This window comes from Oxyura jamaicensis, chromosome 14 (genome assembly GCF_011077185.1).
Source record: "Oxyura jamaicensis isolate SHBP4307 breed ruddy duck chromosome 14, BPBGC_Ojam_1.0, whole genome shotgun sequence".
NCBI lineage: Eukaryota > Metazoa > Chordata > Aves > Anseriformes > Anatidae > Oxyura > Oxyura jamaicensis.
The window spans coordinates 5807527-5832734 of record NC_048906.1 but is presented as its reverse complement, the minus strand read 5'-3'; the positions used below and the strand labels follow the sequence as shown (position 1 = coordinate 5832734).

At 38.4% G+C, this 25208-nt stretch overlaps 3 protein-coding genes across 5 annotated transcripts in view; 1 reads left to right on the top strand and 2 right to left on the bottom strand.

Annotated features, from left to right (window-relative positions):
- C14H7orf50 (chromosome 14 C7orf50 homolog) overlaps window positions 1-21511 on the bottom strand; it is a 125946-nt gene extending 104435 nt beyond the window's left edge. Inside the window, exons 1-2 of one of the 2 annotated variants that reach the window (XM_035339260.1) lie at window positions 21403-21511; window positions 20752-20881 (exon numbers count right to left, since the gene is read on the bottom strand). In XM_035339260.1, the coding sequence (XP_035195151.1) occupies window positions 20752-20881; window positions 21403-21446 (174 nt within the window). In that variant the 5' untranslated portion in view covers window positions 21447-21511. Of the gene's footprint in view, window positions 1-20751; window positions 20882-21106; window positions 21380-21402 lie in introns of those variants that run through there. The other variant, XM_035339261.1, reaches the window with a different exon arrangement.
- GPER1 (G protein-coupled estrogen receptor 1) lies at window positions 3394-10566 on the top strand. The gene is made up of 3 exons (XM_035339256.1): window positions 3394-3919; window positions 4463-4609; window positions 5919-10566. The coding sequence occupies exon 3, from the start codon at window positions 6362-6364 to the stop codon at window positions 7433-7435; it is 1074 nt and encodes a 357-aa protein (XP_035195147.1). The 5' UTR covers window positions 3394-3919; window positions 4463-4609; window positions 5919-6361; the 3' UTR covers window positions 7436-10566.
- Window positions 21512-24200: 2689 nt separating the features above from the next.
- ZFAND2A (zinc finger AN1-type containing 2A) overlaps window positions 24201-25208 on the bottom strand; it is a 3067-nt gene continuing 2059 nt past the window's right edge. Inside the window, exons 5-7 of one of the 2 annotated variants that reach the window (XR_004754673.1) lie at window positions 24979-25013; window positions 24785-24874; window positions 24201-24355 (exon numbers count right to left, since the gene is read on the bottom strand). Coding sequence is in view for 1 of the 2 variants with exons in the window: in XM_035339880.1 (XP_035195771.1) it covers window positions 24346-24355; window positions 24785-24874 (100 nt within the window). In the remaining variant the exon portion in view is untranslated. The remainder of the gene's footprint in view (window positions 24356-24784; window positions 24875-24978; window positions 25014-25208) is intronic. The other variant, XM_035339880.1, reaches the window with a different exon arrangement.

Genomic DNA, 25208 nt, shown 5'->3' with positions numbered 1-25208 from the left:
AAACATTTCTGTATTGCTGTAATTCCTGATAAAGTTACACAATTCCCATTAAAATTCAGGACAATGAACACGTAGTCCTAAAGAAGACTGACTCTGATTCAACCAGAATACGAGGGCAGACATGTCTATGTGCAATACGAAAGGGACAGTAGGAATCCCAAAAAAGCTTTATAAAATGGTCAAATTTGAGGTAGAAGAAAAGAGCATTTTGAGTAAGATTAAAAGTATTTTTTTTTTAAATTATCAATAACTTGTAATGTATTTTCTAAGAACAAAATAAGATCTGACCGCTCAGATATTTTCTATCTATACCAGCAACAACTTAGTTGAACACTTTCTTCCAGGCTTCACCTAGCTTTGACCAATATGTTCTGGAAGAAATAGAGCATGTGTTTTTTACAGGCATGCTGTCAAAATTAACTAATGCCATATACCGGAAAATTCAAATAAGAGCATTTTATTTCTGTACTAGTCACATTTCTATCTAAGACTGGCTCATTTGAAAAAAACCTTCCGTTCCGAAAAATAAGAGAAATGAGCAGACTGCTGAAATTTAAGCACTGAATTTCTGAATTGGTAATGGGTTTTGGAAAGGAACATGTAGACTAAAGACTCATCTTTGCTGAACCAGCTGGCTCAAATCTGATCTGATCCCATTGCAAAACAACATCTGATCTAAAGAGAGACTGTATTTGTACTCGAATCATAACTTTATCTGCTATGCCCCTATGTGTATTATTAAGCCTAGCCTCAGGAGCATTCAAATTTCAAACTTACAAACCTGGAAAGGGCTACAGCATTATTTATCTTGATTTTGAGGTAGTTAGAGATTTGGAGTAGAGTGAAAACTCAAGAAATTTATCCAAAACAAATACAGTATACAATATTTATACCATATATGTTGCACAACAAATTGATTCACTAAATGACCGGTATGAAAGAATGTGTTTTGCCTCCATGGTACTGTAATTCTTATTCTCTCATCTTGGAGCAGCTAGTGGCAACTGCAGCAACCCTTTCATCTGGGGAACTAGCGAGCTGAAGTGTCCAGCAAGGGACTGCCAGACTCAGCTACCAGAGTCAGAAAGGATTGCTGCTTTGTGAGTTTTATTTATCACATTTGGACAGAGACTGAAGTCCTATGATGAATCGTCCTTCACTCTGCAATGCTTTGGGGTCCAATTTTGTAAAATTTGGGTTCCTCACCCGCCCCGAAGTGTTTTGCAATATACACTTTAAGAAAAATAAAAAGGTTTTACCAGCATAGTTTGAATGGGTACAGGTGGTGTCCCTGAAAAGGCTGAACTTTTAAAAATTATTTTTAGTAAGAAATACGCATTCTCAGAATTACTGGCAACTGAAAAGAATAAACAAAAAAAAAAAAAAACACACTCTATCCAAGGTTTTCTGCAGGCACAGAACACAATTACTTGTTCCAACTCAAGCTAAGCTTGATTATTTGCAAGAAAGGGAGAGTTACTGAGAGAGGCCAGGATAAAATACCAGGGTGCTCCAGAAAAGGGTAACAGGCCCAGGCAGAAGACGTCATTCAGTAGTTGAGAAAGGTCAGAGTTGGTATCCATGCTAGCAGAAAAATGAGAGAGACTTTTGGAGGTGGAGATCAATCCGCTTGTACAACTTCAAGAACATTACAACAGCATCCATATGTCCTCTGGAGATAATTTCAGCAGACAAACTGATACCAATCTTGTTTCTTCTGCACAGAGTTGTATTACACCGTAAAGCACTCCGACATAATTTTAAATGATACTTCTTCTCCTCTTTCATGCAATACTGTACCTTACTTTTTTTCCAGCTTTCTACATCCCGGCTCTGATCTAGTCTCTCCTGGAATCAACATCTTCAGTCCAACTCCTTCCTTCTTCTTCCTCAGCTGTCCTGCTCTTTTTGCAGCACAGCAGTCAGCGTATATGTTGAAGATAGCTAAATTATGTAGAATATCTTACATTATACCCCACTTTAAGCCTCTTGGTACGCCTATGTACATCTCTGGTGATCACACTACTGTTCCTTAAATACACTATTGTGTTTATTGAGGTATATAGTGTTTGGGAAGTTGACTACTACAGATTTAAAATTAAACTGCTAGGAAAAAATAAATAAATAAATAAAATGCTGGATTATTGCATTCTGACATGATATGAAGGCTATCACACCAGTTGCTTTCGTTGCCCATTCTCAGCAACGATCAAGATAAGGTACGACAAGGTGGAACTGTAATATTTAACGTTGTCACAACTGCAGATAAAGATGGATCATGAAGGCATTCATTATAAAGTCCCACGGAATATCAGCGAACAACAGGAAAAAAGGGTACAACATTCAGCAGCTGCTAAAATTTGTTTTAAGCATTTTATGACCCTTTTCAATATGGAAGTGGTGAACAGTGAGATTGAGATGGATTAATCAGTAACAATAACTTGCCTGCATAAACAAGAGCCTGGAGATGTTGTCATCTGTTTTAGGAAACAAAACTCAGAGAATTCACATGATCGTCTCATAAAATATTTAGTGAAATACAGAACTCACTAATTACCATATAATAATAGTAGATCTGGCCTCTTCTTATGGTTCATAGTTCTATTAGCAGGAAAACCAGCTACTTTGGGGCTCTTTCAAGTGAAAATTCCCTATCCATTCTTGAAGCATGGCAAAATGACACATTTCTTGTCATGAATTCAAACCAGAAAATTAGAACTCGTAACAGAGCTATACATTTTGATAGCAAACCAGCCACTACGCACAGCTCGACAAACAAGGACAGACAGAGCAGCTGATTACCAAATCCAGCCCCCCATAATTACAAGCAACTAACACCCAGAAGCTAATATTACACATAAAGGAAAATAAAAATCCTTCTGGCCCTTACAAGATCAGTGAAAGCTCTGAAGGGCAGAATTAAGTAGAGCAAAACCACATGATCAACAAACAACAATAAAGAGCCTTTATATCCCTCTTCTCAAGACAGGAAAAAAAAATAGACCATCAAAGTTGGTATCACAAGATTTTCTAACATTACTGCAGTCCCATAACCCAATGATGTTTGTACACTTCTCAAAGTAAAACACTTGAGGCCCTCTGTCCTTGTTATCCCGTTTAGAAAGACTCCAGAAGGCCATCCACTGACACTCGAGGTCTATTGAGGAAATCCTTACCAGCACTGATTTACACAAACTTTCTTTTAAGCTAATAAAATTTACTCCCAAGCTATTCATGAAGAGTCATCGTGTCGGAACACCTTTGGAAGCACTTTCAGCAGCACTGTCAAACTCCTGTGCAAAAAGTCAGCAAATAAAGCACGGCTCAATGGCACCAGGAGGCAAAGTGCCCTCTTCTCCCCAGCCACTTGGGTGAGAACTTCTGCTTGGCTCTTCTACAGATGAGATCTTTTGTAACCTAAAGTATTTGACCATGGTAACAGATCTAATGCACCATTATAAGGCAACACTAATTGTTTACTCCACACTGCTGAAACTGTAACATTGGTTTCCTGAAATCTGAAGTGCTGAGATCCAGTTCATCTTATTCCAGTAGCAGAATACTGCGTACATAATTAATGGCACTTAGCATTAAGTTACAAGATATATAATCATAAAAAACAAATTTAGGCAAACAAAATACTGCTCTTTCATGAGAGAAATGAATTTGCTTTCCATTTTAAGAACCCTAGCCACCAGTAGGTGGTGTTTCGGGAAATGTCAAGCACTTTTTTCCCCCTACAGATGAAATGCACAACTCCACCTGCAACACTGGTGGTTTTACGCAAGACTGAGGCTCCACGTTCTCTGCAAAATAAGCTTGTTTTATCCATGTGACTTGGAGCTGAACAATCCTAAGAAGATTCAAGATGCATACCTGAAAATTTAAATACAAACAGGCAAATGGGATCACCTTCAAGGTAGGAAAAATGAGATTTATAGTGTTGGTTCAGCAGATTACCCTTCTCAGCTGCCAGATCTCTCTTAATCTAATATTTCTCTTTAGACTGTCCAGGGGATTTTAAAAAATGTCTTGTCTATCAGTAATTGCTGCTTTATAAGCATGTAAAACATGCTTTGTTGTGATTTGAAAATAAATCTCTTAATTATTGATCAGCTGAGCTGCGGGTTTGAATGGCCAGCATAACTTGAAGGCAGGCACGGGGATAAAATGAACATTAGGCAAAATAAAATTGACAAATACAAGACAAAAGCCATTTGACTGGTTCTAGTAAAAAAGCAGCCAGCAGAAACAGGGTTAATCACAGCCTGATGAGGCTGTTCAGCAGCACTTCGACTGAACACAAATTAGAACAACCCTGGGAATCTATAAAGCTTGTTTTATTGCCAAGGGCATGCAGCAAGATCTGCATTTTGCTGTTGTAAACTATCCTTTATTTAAGGCATTTTAAAACAGAAGAGACTTTTATATGATTTTTTTTTAACTACCGAATTGTCAACAGGTGGCATTCATCGCAGCTCTGCACACCTAAAGGCAAGTTTTCCCTGCCACGTCTGGCCAAGTTGACACATGCATTAAGCGTGAAGCTGAGCAAGAACCAGCCTTCTGCTGTCTGGAGGAAAATCAGCTCCGGAAAAATGGAATTAAGGTAAACTGGAGCGTTTAGTGCGTGGTTACCTGTGATGTTTGCAATTGTTTGGTAGGCTTTCAGATGGAACTGAAATCTAACCACAGACCTGCCTTTTACAATCAATTGCTTGGACTCGTAATTAACCTTTGCTGTATTTAAAGCATTTTACTGCCTTCCTGAAAAATCAGAGGATGTTACGTAAAAGGCAGGGGTCCGTGTCTGACTGATAGCTGCCTGAAACACCAAACCTTAAAATTTGTGTAATTTCACATGGATATTTTAGCATAAAGATTTACCTTATGAAAATGCTTCCAAACATAGGCATAAGTACTCTCTAAGTGTTGCTATTGCACTATGAAATAAAGCTTTGGGACTACACAGATTTCTTTTATTTTAAGTAGCTATTTCTGACAACTTGAACACATTTCAGCAAGCTCAGACCTGCATTTCTGACTACAAATATTCTCATACTCCTAACTCCATTGGTGGTCTGCTCCTTCTTCTCCCCCAGACTGTGCATCCGCAGTATTTTGAATTATTGAAAGGTGGAAATATGCATCAATTTTACTAATAAACAATTATAGTTTAGTGCAATTAAAAGGAAGGTTTTGGTACTAAGATGAAGATTAAATCAATTTGAAAAATGTAACACAAAATAGCCTGGGTTATCATTTTCTTGCAGTTCTGTTTGAGATATTTTTAAAATAAACTTCTAGCAATGCTTCAAGCCCAGAGCGTTCAGTGTTTATAAGTAAACAAATGGGATTACCAATGTTTTCCTTTCCTTTCCAGCAATCAGTGCAGCATAATTAATTGCAAAGAGAAGCAAATTGAGTATAATACTGTTGGTGTAAATCAATATGCTGCTTATCGTGCCTTCGTTTCTGAAGTTTGCCTTTGCCTTCCCACTGAAAGCAGAGGAAACCAACTGCTCTTTGCCTCCACTGCTTTCTCAGCCACAGACCGTGCTACCTAATAAGCTTACTAGCTGCTGATGAAATGAATATACACACACACATTATATATATACACACACTGTATAAACTTTATATACTCTTTCTTTATTAGGCCAAACTCATTCATCTGATTTTCTGTATTTCTATATATTCCAGTACTGAATCCCTGAAGCGCACACCAAATTTACAGACCTACCTCACAATATAGTAACATCTCAAACAGCTTTTAATCCTTCTAACTGAACCTTTGTATATATATTTGAACACGTTTCCTACAACCTCAGCCACGTATGTTAAGCTAGAAAAAAACATATGGTGCATGGTAGAACACTGGAGTATTAGATTAATGGTTTTCCATTTACAAATTGCAGGTCCGAGGATGTTCATTGATTATTAACAGAAAACAAATGGAGCTAAAATTCTACTATCTTCCACCCTGCGTGAAGGAACACTGTTGGTGAAAAGCCTTTTTTATAGAGATCCAAGTACCATTATGGTAAAAAGATTCCCTACGTGATCTTAAGGCATATAGGAACTGCAAGCTCTCTCATTGCAATGTATATAGTGGCCTGTAAAAACAAAACTAAGAAATTTAGTTTTTTGTACTGTCACATTTCAGTCAATTTCAAGTCTAATTAATTTGGCCTCTAAAGAACTTTAATTTCCTATACAAAAGTTTTTGTGTTTTTTTTTTTTTTTCCATTCCAATCAAAATGCATACAATGAACTTCTTGGAAAACATCAAAAAATCCGATTTTGGGGGCACTACTACCAAACTGTGAGTACTGTTATCTTTTGTGCAGATACTTTAACCATGGAAACTTACTCTGCCTCGCTATCACCTGTTATATGCAACAGTACAACTTTTAACCTAAACGGATCACATTTGTGTAATGAAAGCCTATCTTCTAGATTAGCTGATAAATCCGAACACCAACAATATGTTATTGGTCTTTTCTTATCGTGTCTTTACACAATATTCCTTTTTCCTATTGGTTTTGTAGGAAACATTCTGATACTGGTTGTAAACATAAGCTTTCGTGAAAAAATGACTATTCCAGACCTTTACTTCATAAACCTTGCAGTAGCTGATCTCATTTTAGTTGCTGATTCTCTCATTGAGGTTTTTAATCTTGATGAAAAGTATTACGATATCACTATTATATGTACCTTTATGTCTTTGTTCCTTCAGATCAACATGTATAGCAGCATTTTCTTTCTGACATGGATGAGTTTTGACAGATACATAGCACTGGCAAAAGTAATGAGGTCCAACATATTTCGCACTATGCAACACGCTAGATTAAGCTGTGGTCTCATATGGATGGCATCTATTTCGGCAGCACTAGTTCCGTTTACAGCTGTGCACTTACAACACACCGGAGAGGTCTATTTTTGTTTTGCAGATGTAAAAGAAATCCAGTGGCTAGAAATAACCTTGGGGTTTATTATCCCCTTTGTGATCATCGGTCTTTGTTACTCATTAATTGTCCGAGTTCTTATAAAAGCACACAAGCATAGGAGTCTTCGTCTGCGGCGACAAAAGGCTCTTCGGATGATTTTCGTTGTCGTCTTGGTTTTCTTTATCTGCTGGCTACCTGAAAACGTCTTCATTAGTGTTCAACTTCTCCAGAAGAAAAGCGAGCCTGTCTCTTCGAGCAGCCCGTCCTTCAGACACGATTATCCCTTAACAGGACATATTGTGAACCTAGCAGCTTTTTCTAACAGCTGTTTGAACCCCTTAATTTACAGTTTTCTAGGGGAAACCTTCAGAGACAAACTGCGACTGTACATTGAACAGAAAACCAAAATGTCAACGCTGCATCGCTTTTGTCAGGCTGCCTTAACGTCTGTCATTCCTGACAGTAACGAGCAATCGGAGGTTTGATTTAGTAGTGGTTGTAGAAAACATACAACTGTGAAGTTGTGCAAATAGTGAACAAAATGCTTGCTACTAACCGAAAAAAAGCGTGTCTGCGTATGTATATATTATATCGCTCTGCTGAGTATTGAAGGTTTATATTCAAAATGTTTTTATGACAACTTTAAAGTAGAAGAATGTTTCAGGCAGATTTATATTTAATTATGAACAGGGTTATTAAAAGCTGAGCACTGAAGGAGCTTTATTTTATATTAAACTTGTATGACTGATAATATAGAAGAAAATTTTATCAGGCTAGGAAGACTCTAGATTTAACTTGATTATCAGAGATGCTATTTTGCTGGTGTATATAAGGCACTTCCACTTAAATAATGGAGCTGCCATAACAGTGGGGAAAAAAAATCATTGCAACATATTGGTATGGAGATGCAGAAAACAATTATTTTTCATCCAATACGTTAAGTTAAATGACTTTGCTTTCCAGAACTATATAGTGTTATCGTCATTGTATCCCAGCACGTCTTCCACAATTAACTCTTTTTAATCTTAATATAATCTAGAATGGTGATGAGTTTTCGTCTCATAAATCCAATCTGTTTACATCAGTACTTGATCAAACCTGAAATCATCTGTAACTAGACTGTTCATCTCAAGGAACTTAATAGAAGCAAAACATAATGCTTCATTCTTTTAAGGATTGCCCAGGACAGTCTTTCCCAGGACAGATATTACTGGGCTTTTTGTCAAAAATGCAAGTGCACATGACTGCTCATTCACATTCAGATTTAAATGAAAGTTGCGTGAGATCTGTTTACACTTTGCAGGCCTATTTTGATGGTCAGAACAGAACGCAGTGGCTTTAAAAAAAAAGGCACTTTCTAAAAAAGACCTAGGGATTGCTTATGAAAGTGACAAAATCTTTTTTTTTTTTTTTTTTTTTAATAAGAACTTTCTGTAAAGGGGAACATGATTAGCTGTCATCAGACCTGCGCTCTGCACTCTGTCCATCCCACCTCCAGAAACCACTGGTCTCTCAGGATTTTAAGGTGCATGTTGGTCATTTTGTTCATTTGAAGACAAATTATACTAAGAAAACAAATGTTAGCACCACACCCTTGAAAGCAACAGCTTCTGATTTTTGTTAGGAAATAAATGGGTTTTAAATCTGGATGATGTTTAGCACAGGTTACTATGAAATTGTTCAGGGGAGGCCATAAAGTTCCTAGAGATTGGTGCACAAGACCACTAAAACGTCACTCGCTGCACCTCAGAAATGTGCAAACTAATTCACGGAGTAAAGCACCAGAACTCTACAGAATAAGGTATTTTGCCCTGTTTTTAATATATTGGTTCATATATGAACCAATTATCACAAAAAAAAAAAAAGGATTTTTAGAGGATTTCTAAAATACAGACACTTAAAGCAACTAGTAGAGCTCTAAGCAATACAGCACTAAGAACATTGGTTGCCCTCAGTTCTCATGAAATACTGAAGTTTCTTAGTGGAAGTTTAGCCACAAAAGACTTGACCTATAATCAGAGAGGCCCCAGGATGATGGCTGAATTTGAAGTAGATAGCTGGATATTCCCAAAACAGAAACAGGAACTGCAGGGTGGAGTTTGCTGCAACTGCTGATTATTTCCAAGTGACTGTTAACCGTGACCCAAGGAAAAGTTTTGTTTAGTCCCATCTTTCCTGCAGAACACTAAATATAATTTCTCTGCAGAAAGATGCAAGCACTGCCATGCCTTCTCTGCATAGACCAAGCTGTTAAACAAGACGTAGCAACAAATCTCACACTATCCTGCGGCATTACTCGTAGCCCTTTTTCCTCATTATCTTCTTGTCTGGGATTAGCCACAATTCCCCATGTCCTATTGACTGCCGGTGTACATCAGTTACACCTTGGAAAGATGGCTATTTCAGACAACACAAAACTAAAGGAGCTGATAATTCTTTCAGCAGTGCAATTCCGTGGAGTAAGACGCACCCTCTGAGCATGCAGATATACTGGGTTTGTGTGATCTCGATACTTGTCATGAATAAAGCAAGTTATTTGGGGTTACAGCAATACAATTTCCCAAATGTATTTGTTGCTCATTTGGGTTTTATAGGAGTAAACATTCCCCTTCTCCCCCTTCCCAATATAGGAATATTTTTTCATCAAGCTGGAAGCCCTTTTACCACCACTGGACATAACGAGTCACAAAAATGGCTTTGCTCAGAAATTTATCACGAACAGATAGTAATAATAAATGCATGCTTGCACATGTTATGAAATTTTTCTGCATGATCATATTCAGTGATGTCCTGATACCACAGAAAAAATCTAGGAAAGATCAGATTATTAAAGAAAACAGCATTTAGCTACTCAACCTGAAACATCCTATTACACATTTAAAAGCACATTACAAACCTGAGCTACCTGAGGAGTTTCCTACTGTTGGTATCTTGGTTCAGATTTATGAACTGAACCTAAAAGACTACATTTAAACATACTATGTGTTTTAAATAAATAAACCTCTTCCAGGTTAAAAAAAAAAAAAAAAAAAAAGAGCACACTTCTTCACAGATTTTGTTTTTCAATGGCAACTATGAACAAATTAATATTTAAAGAAATGCCACATGACTTTAATATATGTTTATATTTTTCACAGATGCTGATCAACATGTTTTCTGCAGCCCATCATCTTGTAATAACTTCTTGCTATGGCTCATCCAGGAACCAAAAAGATCTGTGTTTTACAGAGTTTTCTTTAAAATTAAAGAGCATGATAATCATTAAACAAATGCTCTTTGGGAGTGCAGGGTAAAGCGGAAATGAGAGCAAGAATTTGGATACTTTTTCGTCTAACGTTTCTCTGGGGTCTCTCACAAACTGTTTAGTTTAAGGACAGGATTCCATATGCCTTTCTACAATGCTGGACCCACAATTATGAGATTTGAAAAATCTGCTGATCACAGATGCTTACAATCCTTGCTATAGTAATGTACACCAATTCTCCAGACAAGAAAAGTATCATTAGGAAATGCACACAGAAAAATCAAAGAATCCCTGAAACCCTTAATTGCTTTTGTAAATGGTATCTTAACACAGAAATGTCTTGGAAACAGAGTATTACTGGACACCTAGAAACAAATCCCAATAGCACAAATTAGCAGCAGTCTGAATCGGATGCAAAGGGTGGCCCCAAATTCTGGGCAAGATAAACCAGACACAAGACAAGTCACCCCTTCCTTCCCCCCTGTTCAACAAAAACACCACAAGGCCAGCACTCAAAATGAGTGATCCATCAACTACAAAAGAGAACACATTATAAAATAAACTTTAAAGCAAAAAACACAATTCTTAAAACATGGTTTTCTTCAATATTGCTTCTATTAGAAAATTCTTTTCAAATTTCAGACTAAGTATCTATCTTTCAGACAAAATTCACTGGCTGTATAATGCAGGCTCTCATCTTTTTTCCAGCCATCAAGTTACATTAGAAGCTAACGTTTCATCAGGGAAGGATTTTGCTGTAGTTTCAGCTGTTTACTAGGATTGACAAAGGGAAAAGGTTACCTGGACAATTTTGACTGGTTAGGATTGTCACAAGTATAAAAGCATAATGAATTTAACCATTTAATTCCATTTGTTTCTACATTCATCTTTTTCTTGATAAATAGGAAAAACAAACGAGTATTAAGAAGACAGGTCGGAATTTTAATAGCAGTTCACGAAGATGAATCAATGAATTAATTTAATTTTGGCTGAAATTGAAGATATGGGTGTAGCTTTAAGGGACAGAATCCTTCCCTTCCACTCTTACCCTATACATTCAGACCAACATACAAATATTTAGGTCTCTTGTAAAAGAAGAGCATGGAGCCAAATTCATTGTTGAAGTCAGTTAATTGAATTATGTCTTTGCAACAGAACTTTACCATTACATTACCAATTACATTTACCCCTTGGTCCACAATTAGACCTAGCCATTTCTTGTTCAGAGACTGTTTATGTTAAGGAATGATTATTATTTTTACATTCTGTTTAATAAGCATGTCACCAATAAACATTTCCATCTCGGAATTGCATTTTATCTTTTTTCTTTTTTTTTTTTTTTTTTAATGTTTAATCTGCAGTAACAGATGACAGGGAACAAGTCATTTTTAAGGCATGTATACAGACCATCTCGCCTGGATACTCTTGTGATCCATGCCATGTGCTATATTTTAAGGAGAGACACTGGATTTGAAAATCTGAACACTCTCCATTCACATGTATAATTTAGGTATCTTTTCTTCAATGGTATTTTCCAAACTATTTATTCTCCATTGACATATGATACACTAAAGTTTTAGCCCTTGGCTTTTAGCTTCCTTTTAGGCTTCCATTCCATCATATGGCAGCATGACACAGCCAGAAGCTAAGAATAAACAGCTGCATACTGAGCCAGCCACCCAAGATGACAACAAAAAAGTGATGCCTTCTCAGGACTTCAGACACTGCAGGATCAGCTCGTTACTCTCAGCTCAGTCTCCTATATGCTGCTTCAGTTATTTTACATACACACATTTAATTCCACTAAACCAGATTTAGATATGATTGTCTGATTCTCATGATGTAGCCTGTGCGTGCAGAACGGCTCTTGAAGTCATTCAGCTCCAGCGATAAAGCCACATCCACTTTTTCAACCTATTTCTCCAAATTGTTCGAACACTGTCTGCTACAAGTACATGCAGAAATTTCAGTTCTAAGTTCACAAACTACTGAGCTATTCGTAATCAAGAAAGCTCCACAAACCTGTGTTTTTAAATATAACTGTCCTAAAGAAGCATTTAATTGTTGGTATTAATGCAGCAGAATAAGGCTTTCCAAAGCAACAACTTTGTGTAGAAATCCTAACTCATTAGAACTGCAACAAAATTATTCCCCAAGCTTAGAACCTTTTCAAATTAAATGGAGTACGTTAATGGAAGGACTTCAGAAAAACTGGAGAAAAAAAAAAGACGAGAAATATGAAAAATACAGAATGCTGTTAAATTATCCTTAAAAATGGAATTAAGTGTATTTCAACAAGAAGAGCTCACTGATGGAGTTGCCTAATAGTGGTGGAGATGCACATTTTCTGCCTCAATTGCAGAAACATTTCCTTTCCCGGACATTCTCTCAATAGAAACAGAAATACAATAGCAAATAAGATTTCTTCCATTCATTCTCTCTCCATTAAGAACTAAAGAGAAATAACCTTAACCTGACTATAGAAACTATTTAACTCATTCCAGCACTCAGATACAAGTGAAGCGCACTCAGCAATCAGAAAGAAACCAAGGAAAGAGCTCACTTAAATGATGTTCCAAGCGTTCATCTGTGGGATGGGTAGCAAGACAAAAAGAAGATACAGCTAGTGATACCTGTGGAAACTTAATTTAGGAGCTTTGTTGGCTTTCAAGTACGTGAATTCAGAATAATTACTTTTGATATTATGAAAAGTTTAATACTCCTACAATACTAAGACATGTCACATGTTCTTTTTTTATTCTGCTGTAAAAGTGGCTGATGCTGTACGGCACTGATGACATGCCACGGGTCAGAAGCACAAGTCTGCCAGCTGAGGAGCTGCTAAAGCTGACATCGAATCACAGAGAACCTAACTGTGTGCTCAGCCCTTAACAAGGGCTGTGTAAGGATCTGGGGACATCCAGCCCCTGCAAGATTCCTGCTCTTCTTGACTCTCACTGCCATAGACTAAGACCTTTGGGCCCCTGGCCAGGTGGCTTCATTGAATTACCTACAGGTTCAGGACAGCGGGCCACTCTTAGTACCCAAACTAGACTGTGACTTAATCCAGGCAAATCTTTGTCAAGGCAGCAGCATGTTTTAAATGAAGAGTGATAAAATTTGAACCATGAAAAAAAAAATAAGTTTATTTTAATAAAACCTTTAGAATATAAAACACAAATTAGTCCCATTTATTATCTACTATGTAAAAATGTAAAGGTAGAATAGAGTGACAGTTAATAAAAACATGCATTTTCCCCGCATACTTGAGATTTCTTTTCCTCTTTTACATAACCTCCGTGTTCCCTTTTAAGTGATGCAGCTTTAAGCACTGGGTACATTCTCCAAACAGTTTTGACATGTTTCCAACACTACGATTGTAGGAGCAGAGCTTTGTTGTCCCTTGCATACATATGCTGTTTGCTAAAGCCTGCCGTACAGATGCAAATTATGAAGATAATGCTGAAAATTTAATAAAACATTGCACGATGATCTTCTGCTTGATGTCCTACAGAACTCTATTGGGATTCAATTAGAAATAGGTAAACGCATTCAAAGACAGGGTCTGGATCTTTAAGCAATAGGTTCCTCTGTCAAATATCTTCATGCTCGTACCCTCATTACTTCAGGCAGCTTCTACAAGTCATAAGATTAATTTTCTCTTCAAATTACCTGCTGGATGTAACGGACAAGCATTTCACAACTATTTATTAATCCGCTTGGCTTTGATCTAATACACAAGAGCCATTCCATCTATTCTGCAATTTATTAATTAACATATATAAATATACACTAATCTTTCACATAGCTCACAATATTGCCTCTAAACACAAGAGGTATTTCAGAGGAGGAAAATTCTGGTGAAATAATTCTAGTTCGTCATTCATACCAAGGAAGTAGCCATCACCACCCCAATCTGCTCAAAATGAGTGGCTTTTTATTTTTAAATATATTTCATAAACACTCATACATTTTTTAAGCCTTATAGAAGCTTCCCATTTTGTTTAAAAAAGCAGCAGCATTCTGTCAAGGACTGGGAAAGCTGCTGCTTTTTAGAATTACCACGCCTTAAATATCCAAAGCTGTGTGTGTGTGTTTTTTTGTTCAAACAGATTAACATTATTGCTCTTGGTACAATTTTGTTAAACAGGAAGGAGCAAACCACAAGATTCAGGTTTGCGCTATGAAGTTATACTTACTGTACATGCTCCAAGTCTCAAGCCTTGTCAAGAACAATTTCCTTTGAATGCCCATTGCTCTGGTCTTTACCATACATCAGAACATAGCAAACGTTTATCCTTTCAAGCTTACACCATAATTTCTTGCCAAGTAGAATGTGTTCTGAGAATTCAAACATGTAATTGGACAGTCTTTTAACTGAGCGTCTACTTATTTTTGAGGGGTTTGCGCCAAGTTTTCTGTATTAAGAAATTTGGGCCTTTCTAGTAATTTATGATGCCTCTTTCTATTATGAGACAGAACTCATTAATGTAAAACCAGAAAAAAAAAAATCAGAGCTGACAATGGCAAGAAGGCAGTGTCCTCACTTGACTGGAGCTGGGTGACATGTACTCCAGCAGACCTAGCCCTTGCTCCTCACTTCAGCGACTGCCTGAAGACCATTCCTCAACAACTTCAGCCCACAAGCGGGAATCCTGTGCTGAGTTTCAATTTCATGAAAATGTGTGCAGCTAAGGCATGAAAGCGATAATTTATATTGGAAAGCTAACAAGAACAGTCAAGGGAAGTTCTCACCACTAAGTAAAGAATGGGAGCTGAAAGGAAACATTGGTTATGTGATCCAAGAAAAGAGAGAAGAATTTCCCCTCTTAACAGCAAAGAAGGGACAGTTGTCTTTCACCACCAAACTCCCCATCACTTTAATATCCTGGCTTTATGAACAGAAGTAAGGAATTAAATTTGAATGTAGATAGATTAAGGCAAATACCCTGAATTAGCATGAAACTTTTGCTGTTTAATATGTAATGAAAAATGCACAATCCCTTTAAACAAAAGTAAAAAATACACCACGTATTGTTTATACCAAACACAGTCGGGGACGTGAGCCTTTCGCCTGGGAAAACCATCTTCAAAGTAGCAACTGTTTTCCCAGCTGTGAATACTCCTTCCTGGGAAATCTATTCCTACCATTACAAAAATAATTTTCAAAGGAATTAAAATTATTCAGCCTAATCTATGCATATCCGTATTTCAGACACTATTTTGTACCTTCTTAGACATGTCTGTTTACAAAAGGCCTGGTATTCTCTATAAACATTATATAGTGTCACAATGAATTTTACCTCTTAAAGAAATAAATAAATGCATCATTAATTCAATAAAATAATTTGAAGCAACTCTATCAATATTCTGAGTATAAAGTGTTAGCAGGAAACAAACATTTCAGTCCCATAAGCAGTTGCCCTCTAAGTTTGTTTTCGTATTCTCTTTTTCCTAATTTGAAAAATATTGCATAGATATTAAGAAAGCAGACAAACCAAGTAAGATCCCACACAGCAAGTCATAAATGCCAAGTGGGTTTATGGCTTCATAATTTTTTCAGCTATCAAGAGGCCATCCCGCAGAGAGGCAATCAGAAGCCAATGGGCCAGCAAACTAAGCTCTTTGTGGAAGGGGAAAAAAAAAAAAAAATCAACTGCAAGTAGCCCAAATAGGCGAAATAGGCCCAACATTTCAATTACAGACTGACCAAACCCAGCAGACTAACAGAAGTGATCTAATATCCATACTGACATTTAACTTCACCATTCTGAGAAAGAAGAGACATTAATTTACCAGAGGTATCCGTTCCAGCAAAATGTTAACTGCTGATGTATCCTGAGATCAAAGGGGGAGGGGGGCAGATGAAAGATAGGGCAAGGATGAAAGATTGTGTCATCTTCTCCTCATAATGTGGATAAAACTCTATTTGCATGTTAGAGATGCAAGCAAAACAGGCAAAAACAGTACAAGACAAGATTCTTATTCTAGGAGGTTACGCTAACCAAAATCGAAGCTTTTTGTTAATTATTTTCCTTTTCCAATATATGATTGGTTTCCTATGTATTTTTTAAACAAAAATAAATACATGGATAATGCTAAAGCACGCAAAGCAGGATTAACTTAGTAAAGCAAAACTATACAAATGCAGAAACAGCTGATAGTCAATTCACAAGGCAAACAGTTTCCAAAAAGAAATTTTAATATATGGAAATGAGGATACAGCAAATATCAGTAGCCAGCTAATCAGAAGAACATCCTGTAACATCAGGCTAAGTGTTAACTCCCCAACATTGTTTAGTATGGAAAATACAAGATGTTATTTTGATGGTTACAGTATCAGTTTCCTATTAAAATAAATGTAAAAAGACAGGACTTACAATTTGTTTGCAAATCATCCACAACCCATTACTTCAAAAACAGACCAGTATGAATTAGTGGATTGTCAAAGAAATAAATATATTTCCCAGTTATAGCTTTACAGTTTCTGTGTGATAGTTTGTACTATGAATGCTTGGTTTGCATTCATTAAACACTCAAATTACTATCCCAGTTACCTGATTACAAGCAGCATTAGAGATCACGTCAAAGTAGCACTCTTAACTATTTCACCAAGCTCATGACAAAATGTTTTATCTCCACAGCATAAACAGCATGACTTTTATGGGGTTTTCCACTACTACAAGCAAAACAATTTTAAAGAATCATTCTTTGTGGTTTGCTTTGCTGTACTACTAGCTTAATAACTCCTTATTTGTCTTTGTAATAATCCCCAAAAGGCTGAACAGGGAAACACTTTCCCTAGTCATTTTGCCATTTCCCATTTAGTAAACACAGCTTACTGTTTGGGCACCTGCACACTAGCTCTCTGATTAAAGAAACACTATGAGCTACTTGTTTATTTGCAGTTGTTTGTACTATCTGTATGGAATCTCAAAAATTAAATTCCTTTCCCACTGATTTTGCCTTTATCTGGGGAAAATGTTGATTCCTCCTCCTCCAACCATTTGCAATGCTGATGATAACAAGAAACAGGCAAGGACTCATACTCTATGAGCATTACCTAAAATACCCGTCAACCATGAACAACAGGATTTGATTTATAAAGACTGACTGCCTCTTACTCAATTTTCCTTGAAGTTACAAAGTTTGCTAGACTAAATTGAGAAGGAAGAGGAAATGAATATTGTTACCTATGGATTAGCAAATTTGAGTCTCTCTTGCTTAATATATGATCAACTCTGGAAGAATTTTACTGTTCTGTGGAAAGCCTGCAGCTCTGAAAACAACACTGGAGAAACAAGACCTACTGTTAAATTATGAGGTTAAAAGATCCTTTGGTACAGTAAGGTCATTCTCAGTAGAACTCAAATAGCCTTTGTGAACAAAGCAACCACAACATGTTGTTCCTTGCCGACAACGTTGTAAGTGTCAGTACACAGTTTCGATAAGCTTTTGTGGCACTAAGGCAGCTGAAACTTCGAAGGGTGAAGAAATCCATAAACAGAGGCAAGACATGAGTAATTGCAAACAAGCACTTCTAATGCTTTTGTTATTTCAACATGACAGTTAACAATATTGTAAATATTCTTTTCAGAGAACTGAAACAAAATTAATTTGTTGCAGACAAGGTCCATCAGAAAATTCTTACTTAAAAAGCCAGTATTTAACTTCAGACCACCAGTCTAGACAGCGCATTTTAAATCTCTTATTTTAATGCCTATCATATGTGACAATTCAAAAGAATAATCTCCAACTGTAGTAAGGTTCAACATGCGAGTACGTTAGTAAACTACAAAATCATTAAAAAAAATAGTAAAACTAAAGTGCAGGCATTTTAAAAAGCAATGTTAAAAACATGGGTTTTATTGCCAAGTAGCTAAATAAAGCAGTAACATTAGGAAAATCTGTCAAATAAAAACACAAGGCTGATTTAAGTTTTAAAACTCGTATCGTTCGGCTTTACTAGAGCTGTGTGGTTCTAAGATCATTCATGAAAACATTTTTATTGGACTTGAATTGCTCTTTGTTATTTAATGTAAACAATAGAAATCGAGCAGATGAAAATCAATAAAACATCAAGATTACTCAGAAAGGTCAAGTTGTTCCAAGGAAAAATGCTTTAATCTTAGGCTGGTGAGAATTTTTGAAATAAATTCCATAAAAGAATGATCAATGTATACTAAATTCAGTCACTTAAGACACATTTCAACGTGCCTGCCTGCAGCTCTAACAAAATCAATTAGAGATTTACGTTTTCCACTTTGGAGACCAAAAGTGCTGCAGTAAAATAGGAAGAAAGTAAACCACGGGGAAGTAAAGTGATTTAAAGAACCACTGAAAACTCTCTGCCACCAAAAGCAGTGTGCTATGCTGCTATCTTTTGACGTATTTCCATCACATATGAGACTTTCACAGAAACCAGAACCTACCCATTCGTGCCTTAAGGCCAAAAAATTGGCTTTAAATCAGTACATTAAAAGTCAGTCATAGCTTATCAGAAACCAGTTGTCATCCTTCAGGAATTTCTGTAGACCTATCAAAATTTCAGCTTAAAGTAACAAAAAATACAAAGAAAAATAGATTGCAGAACCAGCACTCTCAGCAGTTGCCTGAATCTTTGTTCCATCCAAGCCAACTGAGAACTCTTCTCTGTAGCTTCAGACTTCCTTCTGGTCCTCCCATACATGTAAAGGAATTTTACCTTTTTTTCCTACTACATTTTCCACTGTCCTATCATCAAAAGCATTTTAAAACCCAATGCCACTGTGACTTAACTGGGTATTTCACAGAAAGCTGAGGGTACACGTGCTGAGTAATAATCATAAACCAGCACACAGCTGACATTCGTTAACTATTCCTGAGGTAAAATAGCTTAAAATCTGCTTAACATTTTTCATCCCCAACAGCCATTTCAAACAAAAAACGGGGTCTACTAACTTACACTTTCCTACTATCAACAGTCACAGTTTATAAAGCTGATGCCAAAAAATGGCTTCTCATAGACCTTATATGGTATTCCCTAAAACTAACACCAGATAAATGTTTAAGCCACCCACTGACACCAACATTTATAGTTATAAGAGCTATTGTGCCTAGTGGCATTCCCTACTAGTATTAAGGAGGCCTGCTTTCCACTTAATATTTTCTCTTTCTTTCACAGTCCTACAGTCTGCGTGATAAAGGAGAACCAATGTGGGGGGTTCTTATCAGTTGGCATCAATTGGATGGCATCTTGTCAGCTGATATTAATCAGATGGTCCAAAAAGGCACTGCTTGCCAGGGGTTTGAAGTCCTCTTGGGATTTTTTCCACTTGTATATAAAATGCTTCAGAACGTCACAGGCAATAAAATTTTGACATTTCAATTTCACACCATTTTATCCTGGAAAATTATTTCCACACAAATTGAATTACATTTCTGTGGATCTAAGTCCATAATATAGAACCAACAAATGAAATAAGTGTTCCCTTTTACTAAGCTATAAATACAAGATTTTCCATGTTTGCTTCGATACAGAAAAAGATGCACTCTTTCCTGACTTTACTTCAGCACATTTCCGCTGAGTTCAAAACTGCAAGAATTTACAGGCTCCAAACAGCCACTGCCAATAGGTCTGCTTTTCTTACATTGTCTCACAAACTCTACATGTAATAGCTAGAGACACTTGTACATAAATGCGAAAGCTCAGGAAAAAAATATTTTTGCAATAAGCTTCAATAAAGTGTAATAGTAACAGAAAAAGTACTACTTTTTAGTTATGGTCTTCATTGAACTATACATCTCACAATAAATGAGAGCAATACATACCTTTTACATTTATTTTACGTTAGGCCAGGAAACAAGGAATGCTTTTAAAACCATGGCTTAAAGTCACTCTTACAATTCCTAAGGAAAAGAATTTTGCCTTTCATTCTCTAATTCTCTGTATTACTGAACCACTTATTTCTTTGATCCATATTCTGCATTAACTTACTCAGAAGACCACAGTTAAGTTGCTCTGCTTTTGTATTGTTTCCTTCAGGGGAAAAAAAGGACTTATACCTTTAAATTTCCACTTAAACTATACCTTATTATTACTAATTTCATTCTTATTAATTTATCAAATATTCCGTAACACAAAGAGACTGGTGACACCTTCTGGCCACTTCACATTCTGACCACAAATCAACGAGATTTCCATGAAGAAACCTTTCATGTGCTTCCAACCCCTCAGAATCACATGAAGACTTAAGCTACGCCTATACTGCCATATGACAGTTGCTTAAAGGCATTTGGTTTCCCTTTCACTCACATGCTCTCACCCAGCCTCTGCCTTTCACAGAACCATTCAGAACAGAGACCATGTACTCTGACTGCTACAACCACATTCAGAAATCAGACACACCTCAAGATTTTGGCTGAGTTTACCTTTTCATTCTCACTCTAGGTAGATCATATCCGAGGAATCACTGCACTGAATCTCGTGGTATGCTCAGGCTTGGTGCTGAACACCACAGGTAACACCACAGGTAACTTTTTTTATTAGATTAAACAGCTGAAGCTGGGATAACCTACCTGCAGGCTCTGTTTCACTTTCTTTGGCTCAGTTTCTGACTCCAGCTCTCCCTTTGGGGCCACACGCTGCTTTAGCTTTTTCCTTTTCTCCTCCTTCATTTCTTTGCTTTGCACATTCTTTTTTGCCATTCTGGAACAGAATGCTATGCAATTAGAAGCTGCCGAAGTGCAATTAGAACCCTTTTTATTTAATTTATTATTTCAAATGCCACTACAAAAGTGTAATTAGAATCATTTTATTATAAATTTTATTATAAATGTCAGAAAAGCATATACTGACAGGCTACCCCATAACCACGGCATCACAAGAGTTACATCTCAATGCCCAACCATGAAAACACTGCTAGCTCCGAACCTGGACCAGCTCGGCTGAGCTTCCCCCCTGCCCTCAGGATCACGCTCCGGTTACACCCTCCGGGTCCCCCACAGCCTCGGGGCCGCCCGTTCCCAAAGCCGGCACAACCACGCAGCTCCGGCTCTACCTGCCGGCGGCCGTTACTCTGCCTTTTACACCACCACGGGGGCGCGGAGAGTCCCGTGGATTCCAGTGGATCCCAGTGGATCCCACCGGATCCCCCTCAGCCCCCCCCCGGCCCGGCCGCCCCTCAGCGGCCACGCGAGGAGCGTGCTGCACGCGGCCTCCTCACGCACCTCTCACCCACGCTCCCCGCCGCAGCCCGCCCCCTCCCTGCCATTGGCTGCAGCAAAGGGAGCGGGCGCGTCCGGTTGGCTCTTGGAGCCGCCAATCCGGTAACTGACCAATAGGAAGGCGAGGTGCGGTGTTGAACGCTCGCTCGGAGGGAGCGTGCTGAGGGCGGGCCCGGCCGGCTTTTTTACGTGACGTCAGCTCCGCGCGCCGAGGCGGCCGCTCGCGGAGGGTGGTCCCGATGCGAGAGGAGGGCGGGGCCTCAGCACTCGCCCCACCCATCGTTGCCATGGTGACCGTTGCCATGGTGACGGCCGCCCGGGCCCACCCGAGGCCTACAGAGTCCACCGAGGCCTGCGGGACCCGCGCAGCCCTCCCGCCCCGGCCCTACCCAAGCCCGGCCGCAATGGGCGGCCACCCCCGGTGTCCTCCACACAACCCAGCACTGCCATCCCCTCATGGCCTAGCACAGGGGCTCCCCAAAGAGCGGTGTTGCCTGCTTCAGTCAGCACATCATAACTGCTCTGCGTCTGGAGCAGCCCTGCTGGGCTCTGAGGGCCGGGAACAGGCAGCCACTGAGGTGTAGGTGGGTGGGAAACATCACCTAGCACACGGGTTCCTGGAAACATACCAGTTTCCATTTGCTATAAATACTTACCATGTGCACAAACATCTCCCTGGTGATTTAAGGGCAGTAATATTTACTGAAAACAAATGAGTCACTGGAGCATTTTTAAGTGACAGCGTGACACTGGGTTTTCAGCTTCCAAATGCTTTGACCCTAGTAGCTGAGATGCCAGCTGTGGCAGCAGACACTGGCAGCAACGACTCAATAGTATTACACACACCCACATGAAGAGGTAAACCTCTACACCTGTTTGTCCTGACCAGACTGGGGTCACAACCATCGCTGCTTCCACCTACCTCCTCCCCACACTATGGGGTACCCATCACACTGCTGTCAGGACCCACTGCCACCCCCCCTGTAATCCCTTCCCCACACCAGGGTACACAGCAGGGTTAGGGAGCGTGTCCAGTTGCATATATATTGTACAGAAAGATGATAAAAGTCCCACAACTAGCGCTGTGTTAGGAGTGGGTTATGACACTAGAGCACACAAGATAATCACTAGGTGGTGGTATCTAAAATTAGAGCCATAATTTAGGCTTTTGTTACAATGTGAACAGGTAAAGCATGTTTCCTATGTTTAGTGTGCCCAGAATAACAATCGTTTTATTACACATCCTATTGTGACACCCTGTGGTTAAACACAGTATTACAAATACTGCCAAATTTAGACCACAGGATTGCTTAAAACTAGGTTAAATGGAACCAGCAGTGGTAATTTGTACCCACTGGCTTTAGACATTCAGTTTGGCCAACTATTACCTTCCATATAGCTTTAACCATTCTCCAAAAAGCATGGCAGTGGATGAGAAAAAAATCACATTAGATAATAGGTAGTGCACATTTTTTTGTTCTGCATTTGCTAGAAATTATCTTTTCCTTTTCTGATAAAAGATCTACAAGTCAATATGATGGTCATTTGTGTTATTCCTGTAAGGAACTAAAGAAATCTGCATTTCTTTAGAGAGCATCCATAATCTAAGAATTAAGCCTCTTCAAATAGAAACGACAAGCACACACCATTTTCACAATTGCAGTAAACCCCAAGGTTGTATAAACCATAAGTGTTTACTGCAAGAGATATGAGCACAATTGCAGTTTTATCAAAGATTATTTTTCCTAGGTCAAGGAAAACAGCATTCTCAGCTACACAAACTGCTATTCCTCCCACCTCAAGAAAATGGGGTTGGGAACTCAACTGCAGGTGATTCGATAGACTGCAATTACCCATCAGTTAGTCCTAAACCAATACTCCAGCCTACCAGCCCCAGCGTGCAGAGGAATGGTTCCAATGACACATGAAATTGAGGTCTTGGCCCCCTGACATCATCAGTAAGCTTTGGCATTTTTCTCACAATTAGTTGGATGAGAGGTCTACTTAGATCACAGCTGGGGAATTAGCATTGTTCATTAACATCACATTTCTATTTCCTCAAGCTACGGTACTTTGGGCCCCAAACTAAGCAGCTGGATGTTCATACAGTTCAAAGAGCTGAGCCTTCAGGTAAGATTGCTGATGAAGACAATAGACATAACAGAAAGTGTGTCTTCATTTAAGCCTTTCATAAAGAGAGCAAGAGTAGGCTCATTTGACAGCGCTGTATTTTTGCCTTTATTATGTGGGACAAGGAACAGTTAATAGCTTGTTTTCCTTTCTGCCCCAGCTGCAAGGAAACACCAACACAACTCTAGATTTCTACCTTGAGGGCAATAAATTATGAAGAATTATGCTGTGCATGCCTCTATGAGCACTATCCCTACAGTGAATTGCTTAGGGAGGGCCTAGAAATACTGGGTACAGCTTTTTAAATCAGTACTTCCAAACAACGTTCAGAAACCAAGAGAGACTGTAGAAAACTGACTTCACATTGCTATGTTATTGCTAAGCACAGTGCTGCATTGTGCCAGATTATTCCCAAAAGGATTGAGCTATGACATTAACATGCATTTCAGTCTTTCATCTTATGAGCGACTCAGTTTAGCCTTGCATGACCTAAGCAAAACTAGTAGTGTTTCACCCTAATTTTAGTTTTCTGCCTACCACTACCCCTCAGTTTCCTCCAAGTGTTTTTCATAGTAGGGTGATGGTTGGACCAGATGATCTTGAAGGTCTTTTGCAACCTTAATGATTCTATGATTGTATTACAGCTCTCATTCTAAAAATGGAAACAAAAATTTAGCTTAGACAGGGTGACAGTTTATTAAATCCGTAAGATATTATAAACAAAAATAAGTTATTTGCATAGAAAAAGTTTAAAGAGCTTCAGACAAGATTAACTCTGAAGTAGGTAGAGGTTTGATCCAGCGTGAAGAGCTTCTATCATCTGCATCTGAAAGACAAAAGAATAAACTGTAAGAGTCATTAAACTACAACTTGCAGTCACAAGGAAATTAACCATGGCTGGGAAGGATTTAGGCTGTTCAGTCAGAGGTTTGCTATGCCTTCGCAGCATTACCATGAAGCACCAGTTTTCAAAAACTTGACCAAAAGCCTCATTCTGGGCAGGTGGGAGACTAACCTGCTGGTACAATAAACAACTTAATGCCTTAATGCTTGTGTCTACATAGCCATTTTAATCCTCACAGTGTGGAGAAGTAAAGATTCACTTGTGCTGTCAGAAAGCTCTCTGCTATATTCCCAACACTGATCAAAGGTCAGCTACAAAGCCGAGAGCAGTTAGATGTATGACAGCAGCACTACCATGCTGTGTTGACATAAGACTACCTTAAACCATCTCATCTCATTCCATAGCTTATACCTGTTGTGCTGACGGTTCCCATTAGATGGCACTGCAATTGCCTCTGTTGACTTGAAGGCAGTTTGAGATGCTCTCATCAGAGCTGCATACCTACAAAGAAATACAACCAGGCTCAGCACCTCTCTTAAGCATGCTTCCTGTAGTCTCACTCTTCCGTCCAGTTTAATTATCCGCATCTGGCACACAAGACTTACATTCCTACTGCACAGAGCAAGGAAGGTATGTCTGCCTGCAAGAGACGTTTTATTACAGTTAGGTTTAAAATCAATACCTTGCTCAAGTTTATTCTCAGTTAATTCAAGGTTCTGAGCAAATCTTTAGGGTTGCAGTATTTAGATCAAGACCTTAAAAGGTACTTGAGTTGGAAAGCACCTGTTCTCAGGGCTTTTTTTTAGGGTTCTAATATTTAGATGAAGACCTTAAA